Below are 11,098 nucleotides of genomic sequence, written 5' to 3' on the forward strand. Positions count from 1 at the left end.
AAAATTAAATTGAAAAATATAAAACTTTATTTTAAGTTGAAAGTTTTGCTGCTATTTTAAAAAATTCCCATAATTCATTGCAAATCACATTCCATTTCATACAAAGTGTGTAGTCACATAGGCAGCGATTGCATCATCTCTGGATCATCAGATGCTGGTTGACGTGGTGATGCTGGATCATGTTAAGTGGAGAGCCAGCATAAACTAATTTTAAATGTGTTTTTATAAAATTATATATATATTAGTTTTATTACAAATTATTTTCTAGGATAAACAATTGTGTTGGAGAATTTAATCAGAAATATTTCATTCAATTTTTGCTCTATGTTGGTAAGTATCTCATTTATTTTTAAGTTTTAAATTAAATTAAGATATTCTTCTATTTAATATAAATTTGTAGGAATTTATGCTTACAGTATTTATTTAAACTCCTGAATATCTTCAGAAACTAATTCTATAAATGAAGTACTAAAAACCATCCACACATCAGAAGTTCACACTAGACTAATAGAGATATTAACACTTATAAGTAGCTCTGTTTTGTTTGTAAATTATAAAGATAATAAAGACAAAAATTTGTTTTTCAATCAAATGTAAAGAATTTTTAAACAGAATCTAAAAAATGTTGCTTTATATGTTTAGATGCTGTAATTTATTTCAAGAATTTATTGAACTTTTTACATACACATCAGATTGAACCAACACCCATCAATGTCTGAATGGATAAAACCACTGAACACTGGTAGTTTGTCATGGATTTGTTCTTGACCAACAGGCTAGTTGCATGGAGTTTTCAAGGTTTTCTTCACATGTAACAAGTAAATAGGGTCAGTTTCTTATAGAAAGCCCTTCTCAAAGGTGCTCTCTTGACAGATCATCCATATGTTGCATTGTCTTATCCTATCAATCCTCTTATTATGAACATACATTTCTGTATAAAGTAAAATAATTGATAAATTTGGAAATTTTCTAATTAGAAGTAAAGTGTTTTCTAACATTAGTTACTTGTATCTTTTTTTTTTTATTTCTTAGAAACATTTCCAATAAGGTTATGTTCAGAAATGATGTCAAATATTTTATCAAAAAATAAAATATCTTTTGTGGAGAAACTGAAACATTCTACCATTTTCTATGATAATATAATGTTTGACATTTTCTGTAAAATTTATAGTAATCAATTCATTCATCGGTTATGAAGTTAGAAAAATTTATATATGTAGGTGTCTTTAATTTTTGTATGAATTGTTCTTTTGTACATAACATTTTGATACTTCCTCATAACATTTGTACATTTTTAGCTGACAAAACAAAAATTTTGAGTTATTGTGTGGTGGTATTTTCTTCTGGTTTTGACTTCAGTGATATCAAAACTGTTTGTGAAAATTAATTTCTGTTTTCTGTTTAATTTATGGGTTTTAAACAGTTTAAATAATTATGCATTATAATTATGGTTTCAACCTTTTAGATTCACATTTGAACAATTATGCAAATGTTGCAGCACACTTTTTATTATTAAATATTACAGGACTAGTCATCAGGTCAATCATGTAGTTCTTCCTAATTCCTTATCCATGATAGCTGGCTGGTACAAGCTATTGAAATATGATGATAATGTGTAGAAGTGCATTTTGTTGTTATTTTTTTTTACAAATTTGTCATTTTAATTTACTTAGAATGACATATTCACTGTAAAAAAATAACTTTACCTTAATAAGAGATTTTTATAACTTTTATTTCTAGCTCTATAGTGAACAAAACTCTTTCATAACTTAAAACTTTACTGCTTGACTTTCAGACATTTGATTTTGTATAAAGAAATATGCTGTCCAGAAGTGAGACTTCATGCTAATGTTATTAAGTATAGCAGTGTTGTAAGTGTAATCTCCAACATCAGATATATATTCTTATCTTAAGTATATACTTTCACTCTTCATTATGGAAATGTTATCATTAAGAATATAAGTTCTAGGAATGTTCTGAATCATAAAAGCAACTAAACAGCCTTTTTTTTTTTTAAATATTGTCAATTTTTTTATATCAAATTATTTTTGAGTATAACTTGATCAGATATTTTGCTTATTTTATTTATAAATATTTTTTCCTCAAACTTGTCTTCATTTCTAAAATCATATATGCAACATAGATATGCTAAATATTTCTAAAAGCCAGAAAATAATCCACCTTGTAGATATACAGCTGATTTGCCTTAAAACAAACACCAATAAAGCAAATTCTCATATTAAAGTGAATTTTGCCATTGTCACATTGTTAATTTTCATACAATAAACCGAACAAAAATTTTTCAGAATTTGTTAAATTGAACTGTAAATACTTTTACAACCTCAAGAAATAACTATTTCCAATAATAGTTGCTTTTTACACTTTTTCAAGTGAACAATAAGAAGTGGAAGTGTAATAAATGTTCCATTTTGAGAAGAATAAATTTTCTTCTCTTAGTAAGCAAAGATGGATTCAACCTTCTATTATAGAGCAATTCAAACATCTGGTTTTAGCAGACCATTTTATTGTATTCAGAAAATAGGGATTAAAGTTTAAGGATACCTACCCTTTTAAATGGATGCAGTCCTATGCAAACACATGCTAGTTTGCATATCGGTGAGTGCATATAATGATAAAAAAATGACTTTCTAGAACCATTAACCAATGCAAAGTACATCTAATCAATAAAATCAAACGTTTTCACAGCTCCTTCTGGGATCTTCATCAGGTTTTCTTAAGCTGGATCTTCTAGTTTCATTTGAGAATACTCATATAAAATTAGAATATAAAAATTTGCATATAAAATTCAATTATAAAATTGAACTGTAAGATGAAGAATTTGAAAAATGGAATTTCTGTGCATGTGTTCCCGTAATCATTTTTAAAAAAGATCAAAAATTAAATATCACTGTTCAGTAAAGCCTGCCATGCCATTGATGGAGGCATCTCTTTTCTAAAATTAATGCACATGGACCTGGAGTAGACCTTAAAAAATGTAGAAGGGTGTCATATCTCTCCACCACTTCAGTTTTGGTTTTCGTTAGTTTAATCTTATTTTAACTCTAAAATACTGTATTTTTTAAAATATTTAATATTTTCTTAAGTACAATAAGAAAAATTCATTAATTAATAATGAAACGATTTTATTATTTCTTCTCATAATACAAATTCATTACATCAATGATAATCACCAAATTGAAAAGGGAAGGTCGCCTGTAAAACTGATTTTTGCATTAATGTGTTTATTGTTTTTTGAATATTTTGTGTGCGAAAATTACTTGGATATTATTTTTATAAAAATATCGTGGAAATAAGGTAGGTTGATACAGAAACTATTTATTGCACATGTACCATATATGAGCTTAAATAAAATAAACAAATTTTATCAATGATGAGATCAACCAATTAATTGTATCATGTACAATATTTTATACCAATAAGAAAAATACTGTAGGTCTACAGTACAATAAATTTTGTTTTCCCACAGTTAAACTTTGCCGCTAATTGCCATTGTGTTAAACCATTTTCACTTTCTTTGATAACTAACACGATCTTCCAACAACAACACTTTGTATTTTTTCGTTTGCCGACATTTTCGAACAAACTGAAATGAATTTCCTTTGTAGCTAAACTAATTCGTTAAAACCTGCATCTAATTTCAAGATCGGGAGAAATGCCCGAGGTGGGTTCAAACAAGAGTTTAGACTAATTCATTATATTAGGAGAGGGAAACATTGTTGAGATGGGTTAGAACAATAGTTTAAACCAGATATATTCACAGAAGTGGTCTCTTATTACAGTTGTTGTATGTTGTTTCCAACCAAAAATCAATACCTGTGGTTGTGTTATACAGGTGGTTGTTTAATACATGTAACTTATATGAAGACTATGTATAAACTATTGCCTGCCAGAAGTTTTTGTTTGTTTTGACAGGTGCCTGTCGAATGCAGGTTTTACTGTATTGTCTTTTCAAATCCTCATTTTGTTTGATTTGAAAATCATTTAGAACATTAATTTGTTTTTGTAAATACATTTAACTTTATTTAATAAATTAATTCAAAATATTATAATTTAGACATTTTGATTGCCTGTTAAGCCTTAACTCCTTAAATTACTTAATCTTGATCTTGATCCTGAAAATTGTTAATGAGAGTTTTTGATAAAGCAAACTAACTACTATTTTTCTAAGGATTTGTATTAACATAAGTTGACTGTATCTGATTATTAAAACTTTGTATATTGTTGTTGTATATTTTATATCTTTTATATATTTTATTGTCATTATTATATATTAATACAGTAATACCCCAAACTTACGCGATAGGTGGGACCGAGCAATAACCGCGTAAGTCAGGGTATAATTTCGCAATTTGTGTAAAATCCAAGTTGGATGTATGCAAACTAAGAAATGTTCTCATAAATCTTATCTCGTCCTTTGATTCATTCACGGTTACAAGAAATCACCACATAGAGTCTCTCAAGTCTCCATAGATATAACAAATACAGAAATAAATAACACAAAATAAATTGTAGCTATGCATCGATTCTGCGCGACACGTCCAAACATAAGCTGAACAATAGTGTGGGAGGAGTGAGTAATCAAGGGTTGCGTGGCGCTCAAACAAAAGATGAATCAACGAGATTTGAAAATTGTGTAACTCCAGGTTTACGTAAGTCGGGGTAGCGTAAGTCGAGGTATTACTGTATAATGAAAAATTAGTTATTTTGCTATATTTGGTATAAAATACTTGTATTAAAAATTAATCATAAATTTTTATATTTACTTTTTGATAAATAATAGGTGTGGCCAGCATATATGCAATTGTAATTGTTGTGATATCATGGATAAAAGAGTGCAAAGACTGTAATTTAGATATAATCTTTAAACAACATAGAGTGTAAGTAGGAAAATCTAATTTTCATATATTTTAATTTTAATTTAATTTTTAACTTAAATAAATTAAATTTTAGGATCCATTCTGTTATTCTTCTTATTGAAAGCTTCCTATTTGGAATATTTGTTATAGCCATTATGTGTGATCAAGTAAGTTTTTTAGAATGTATAATTAACTGATTAACTTCAAAAAATCAAATAATTTCTTTTATTTCTTAATTAAGTTACAAGCTATCTTGACTGATGAGACAGCTGTTGAACAAATTCAAAAGAAAGGACCTCATCGTCCACGAAAACCAAAACTTGCACTTTTGAGCGAAGTATGTGGAAGAGGTTAGTAGAATTTTTTTCATTCACAAATATATTATTATAGTAAAATATTTAAGAATCAATAGATAAGATATAAAATCAAAAATAGTATCTTTTATGTAAATATGATTTGCAACTTTATTCAAGATTAGATATTTTTCTATTTGAGATCTGTTAGGCAGCAGCTGAAAAATTTAGCCTTTCATTTATTGAAAGTAATTTTGTTTTTGTTTTTACAAACAAAATAATTTGATTAATTTTGTTTTCATTACGTTGAAAATGATGATTAATTTCTATAGAAATAAAATAAAGTTCTAGTTTGGCTGTCTAAATGCTGAAAAAATTAATTTTAATCGTATATCTTATTATGTAAGAGAGATAAGATTTCCTTGCATGCTATGAGGTACTTTGTTAAATAACAACTCAAATAAGAATGTATTATGGCTTTATTGATTCTTAGTATGACCTATCTGAAGGAGATTACCAAACATTACTTATTCTATAGCAGACCCTAATTCCATAATGATAGAATGGAACTGAGCAAAAATGTTCCAAAAGATGCAGGATAAGGACGGATTAAATATGCAGAAGCATGGCACATTCATAAGGCTACAGAGAGAGGGGCAGGCAGTAAATTATAGAGAAAACATCATGGTTTCACCGAGGGGCGCCACTAGCAGTTTGAACGCCTGTGTGCAATACCGATTATGCCACCCCCTGTTTAACTACGATTACCTACGCTGAGCTTGCCAGAAAGGCTCTTTAGTGTTGTCTCAAGGGTTTGAAAAAAGAAAAAAATACTTTACAGAGAAAATCTATTTATTATTACTAAGTTATTTTTGTTTACTTAAGTGTAAAACCATATAAATATTTATCTATAGAAATTGAACTTCTCTTGCCTTTATGTTTGCGAAATCTGCTATCAATTTTCATGTATCCAAGCAGTCTAAGATTTCATGTTCAATTGAAAATATAGCTAAATTACTTAATCTTTGCTGGTGCGTTGTTGATCTTAAATAGTTTTTTTATAATTTTAACTTTGAAAAGGACCCTTCACCAAATGCAACTGAAACCGGCAATGTAAGTAATATTCTTAGTGCTATTGCTGTGTTCGGAAATGTTGAAATTAAGTCATTAGTAAAAAGATATTGTAATAAGGTTTGTGGATCATTAGACTGGTTTTCTGGAAAATGCAACTTTAAAGTATTGATTTCATTAAACAAATCAATACCGTCAATGTCTGTTTCACTACTTGAATCGTCTTTAAGCTTCAGATTTAAATCCTAACCAAGTTAAAATATCATTAATTATACTTAAACCCATGTCAGAAGAATTATTAACAAAATAATTGCAATTTGATATGCGATAGAACTGTTCGAATGCGTACAAGTACAAATTGAGAAGGATGCTCTGTTGGGATTCCATAATTTCTCCAGTCCTGTCAACTTCTGTAATAAAGCATGACTATGAGTACTTGGCTTTCGGGCACCGCCGGATGGTTCAACCTGCCTACACATGTTTCTCATTGCATCTTAATTCTGATAAATGCCAATAGAGGCGCTGTTAACACTATAATATAGGCTAAATAAGAATATTGTAATTGCACTCCAGTTGGATTTTTTTCTCTTTGCGAAGACATTTCTTATGCTATAAGTAGGGTGGGTATTGGGACAATGACTTTAAATATTACATGACCGATCGCTTGATTTGCCGCCCCCCTGGATGTGCCGCCCGCGTGCAGTGCACGCCTTGCATGCCCGCTTACGGTGGGCCTGGTTTCACCAGCCTGGAAAGTATTGATAAATAAAATCTAAAGATGAATGATGTAAGAGGATGCAAGTACGAGAATATAGATATGAAAAGTGTAATTCAGAACATTTCTAGGCATAGATCATTTCTCTTTTGGTAATAGGCATTTTATGTTTATTGATTTTGCCACATATCATGCAATATAGTATAATAAATAAAAATAAACAAGACACACGTTTTTTAAAAATTCATATTATTCCAAAAATAGAAGTTTATAAAAACCAGGGCTGTGGAGTCGGAGTCGTGGAGTTTTGATGTTTTGGCCGGAGTCGGAGTCGGATGGTAAGGAAAAGTCGGAGTTGGAGTCAGTAGATTTTTACGCGACTCCACAGCCCTGATAAAAACTGTGTTTGGAATATGGACAGCTTTTTTCTTTTTGTGATATCTTAAATTTTATGTATTTTCCTGAAGAAGGTCAATCAAAAGGATCAAAAACATTAGATGATTAGTAAATGTTAGTTACTGTGTATTTAATGGTTACATGTTTGTTATTGTGATAGTGCAGTTACAGAAAGGATTAAGGATTCAATAGTTTTATCAAAATAATTCAAAATTAAAATTAATATCAAATTAAATCAAAATTAATTGTATTTATCTTATCCACTTTTCATAATATTTTNGCATATTTCTTAAGCTAGGAAATTGATATATTTATACACATTTTATGTGACTCGGGTCGCGGGATGCCCATCCCTGACTTAGACTATGCCTACGACAACCAGTCGATCACGACACATTTTTAAGATAAAAAGTAGATCTTATGTACACAAAAGTTGGCCACCCCTGTTCTACAGCATTCGACATAAGTACATAAGTAGATTAATCAGGGGCATTTCATCATATATAAGTATTTCATTGGAAATAGATGCATTGACAATATCTACCAATACAAACTTTTTAAATAAAATAAACAAACACCTTTCTCTATTCCAGCACAACGTTTAATACATTAAAAATGTTTTTGACCGCTTTAAGCGATCTTCTTCAGTTCAAATTCAAACCATATAATGAACAAAGTATTCAAAATAATACAAAAATTCAAAGCGCTTATTCACAACTTAACATTACAGCGCATGCCCGTACTCATAAAATGAATAGATTAAACCAAAATAATTAAAAATAAACTAAAAATTATATATCAAGAAATATTATAAAAACAATTAAAAACGCCGCCTACGCAGTTGCAACAGTTAATCTACGTTATCATAAAAGGACTTCCGGCTGTTGATAAACCTTCAGCATCCCTGTGATTGATGCAGTGTGCGGTCATATGCGCCTTGTGTATCTCAACTTTTTCCAGGTGTTTCACCACTTGCATTGATCTTGTAGGTCTAATAATCGCTGCCTGATCACAGTATACTGCAATTCCTTGCTGCTTCGCAAATGCTGCAAGGACTGTGCTATCAACGCTTCTATTCACTGAGTATTTGTGCTCATCAATCGTTTTCTTCAGGTTCCGCATTTTTGCTCCTATATATATTAGGTCAAAGTTAAATCTATGGTCTTTCATAGGTATCGAGTAAACTCCTGTCATGATATTACGCTCATATCTTCTCTTATCGTTTCTTCAAAGCTTATACACCGTAGGATTACGCCTACAAATTATTTTTATATTCCTATTTCTGGCAACTTTCTTAATAAAGTGCTCTAAGTGCACTTTAAAATCATGCTCCATACTTCAAAACCAATTCAATTAAACTTATTTATAGATGTTCTTGAATTGTTTTGCAAGTCTACATAAATAATAATGCAAATAAACTTTAAAGACTTGCCTGAAACTTAACAGCAATATCTATAATTCATAAAGCCATAAAAGCATTAATATTTCCAACAATCTAAGTAACGTTTATTGCCTATTTGGTAAATGTTGTATGTTTTTTCGTGACTCAGGAATATTGAAAAACTATAACGTAAGAGTAATTTTTTCATAATATAGGCAAACTCAATATCTTTGACCCAAGACAGCATAATTCCTATCTCAAACTCCATATTTTATGAGTAACTGAGCACAAAAATTTGTCTGTCTGATGGTATAAATATTAATGTAAACAGTTATCATAATTCATTTAAAATTTTTAACAAATAGTAAAATTTTACCACTTATTTTTATACTAGGCAGTTCAACTTCTATATGGAATTTCAGTAATGGCAATGAAAATGAATATGTTACGTAGCCCCAATTTCTGTATCTTTCTCTAGGTACTCCTCCCTCCACACACACACACAGATATTTCTCTCACTTTTTGGCAATAATGGTATCCCTGCAAAATAAAAGTCTTTTGGCCAGTATAGATATCACTGCATGATGAACTCTCTGACTTCAGCATTTTGGGTGAAGTTCCTTCCAAGATTTGGGTGAAGCTCCTTCCAAGATACCTGTTTGGCCCTCTTTATTACAATTATTACCTGTTTGGCCCTCTGAAAGAAGGCCAAACAGGTAATTGGACAATGGCAGATCCAGACTATAGATGGGATAATCCAGAATTTCCTAATCAAGTCCATTGATCATCTCCACCATGCGCAGAGTCAAAACCAGCCAAAAAGACTTTCTATTATGCAGAAACACACCTCACTAAACCTCACTGGTGCCCAATGCCAAATTTCATAGGTAAATGTTCATTTACCCATTAAATCTCTGATGGCTGAAGGTGAAAGAACTATTCTATTCATAGCATGTGGAGGGAGTTACTTAAAAAAACAAACATAAATTGGACTGTGTATCATCTACTGTTCCATCACCATTACTGAAATTCTGGACAATGTTTAACCACCTTTGTATTAACATGCATGTGTTACAATTAAATTTTTAGTTTTCATGTTTGTAATGGAACAAGTTTCAAACATTTGTATTTCCAATCTAAGTTTAAAAGATATTCATGTTTTGAATTTTATTCTTTTTATGTTCTTTTGTAGTGTATCTATGCCCTAAATGCATTCAAAATGTTAAGTTATCATTTGACTATATAAATGTTTTACCTAAATTAAAAATCTCATGTTTGTATAATCTGTGCAGTAAGGTTAATATGATGATTTGTTCTCAACTGTTTATATGTGAATGTTATAATCTGAAAGTCTATAAAACTCAAATAACATTTGAGAAATCATGTCACAACATTTAATATATAAGTAATAATTTGCAGTAAGATTTTAAAAAAGCAGACATAAAAAGATACTATTGATTATAATGAATAAATAAGTATCAATTAGAACTATTTAATAAATAAGTTTATTTTAAAAATAAAAAAATTGTTTTAGTGTATAATTTAAGCTGAAACAAATTGTTATTCAACTTAATAACTGCTGTTTTAAAAAAAAATTGATAAAACTGCTCCTGCAGAATGATACAGAATTTAACTCAATCAAATCCATTGTGGCTTGTTTTAGGAACACAACTGTAACATGATCAAGGACAATGTAACCATAATTGTGTGTGTGTGTGTGTGTGTGTGTGTGTGTGTGTGTGTGTGTGTGTTAGTGCTGGCAAAAACTGGAAATTCTCAAAACTGGTTAAATATGTTATGAAGGGGATGGTAGTATTTGACCACTTTGGAGATGTCCCTTATATCCAAATTTGGGGTGTACTGCAAGTTGTTGATGTGTGTTTATATGGTCCTAGGACTTTGGACTGATACTCCAAGTGTTTTGATGTAGCAGAGCTCTTCCAGTCTGTCAAAAACATCAGAGCAGTGGGAGTGAACCTTCTAATCAGGGTTCTGATTAATAACAGATATGTTTATTTTGAAGATGAAAAATTTACTTCTTGAATATATTTAACAGGTTTATAATTAGGACTACCAAAAACAAATGTTTGCTAACTTTGGAGTAGTTAAGAGGCACTTTCTTTTAATCCTACAATACAACAGACTCAGTTGAGCCTTCAATGAGGCAGCTACATGGAGAGATTCAGCATAACCTGCACTGCCCATGAAAAATTATTGAAATACAATCTGAATAAATATCCCAATCCCCACAGTTGCAGACAAACAAACAGTTTTGTCACTTCAGTCAAACAATCAATGAAAAATAAAAAATGTACCTATTTTGTTTTTTATTTTCATAGTATTAAACAAACAGAATTAGTGTACT

General features: G+C 30.1%; 1 protein-coding gene across 1 annotated transcript; it reads left to right on the forward strand.

Moving 5' to 3' along the window:
* Positions 1 to 268: 268 nt before the first annotated feature.
* On the forward strand, positions 269 to 5,405 carry LOC111623984 (palmitoyltransferase ZDHHC3-like; the record flags this gene model as incomplete). Its single annotated transcript, XM_023366750.1, has 4 exons — positions 269 to 330; positions 4,802 to 4,898; positions 4,972 to 5,044; positions 5,119 to 5,405. Coding segments are annotated over 4 exons (346 nt in total), but the record flags the coding sequence as incomplete, so codon positions are not given.
* Between the last annotated feature and the right edge of the window lie 5,693 nt (positions 5,406 to 11,098).

This window comes from Centruroides sculpturatus, unplaced genomic scaffold, assembly GCF_000671375.1.
Source record: "Centruroides sculpturatus isolate CEXI.00-Female unplaced genomic scaffold, Cexi_2.0 scaffold382, whole genome shotgun sequence".
NCBI classification, from domain to species: Eukaryota; Metazoa; Arthropoda; class Arachnida; order Scorpiones; family Buthidae; genus Centruroides; species Centruroides sculpturatus.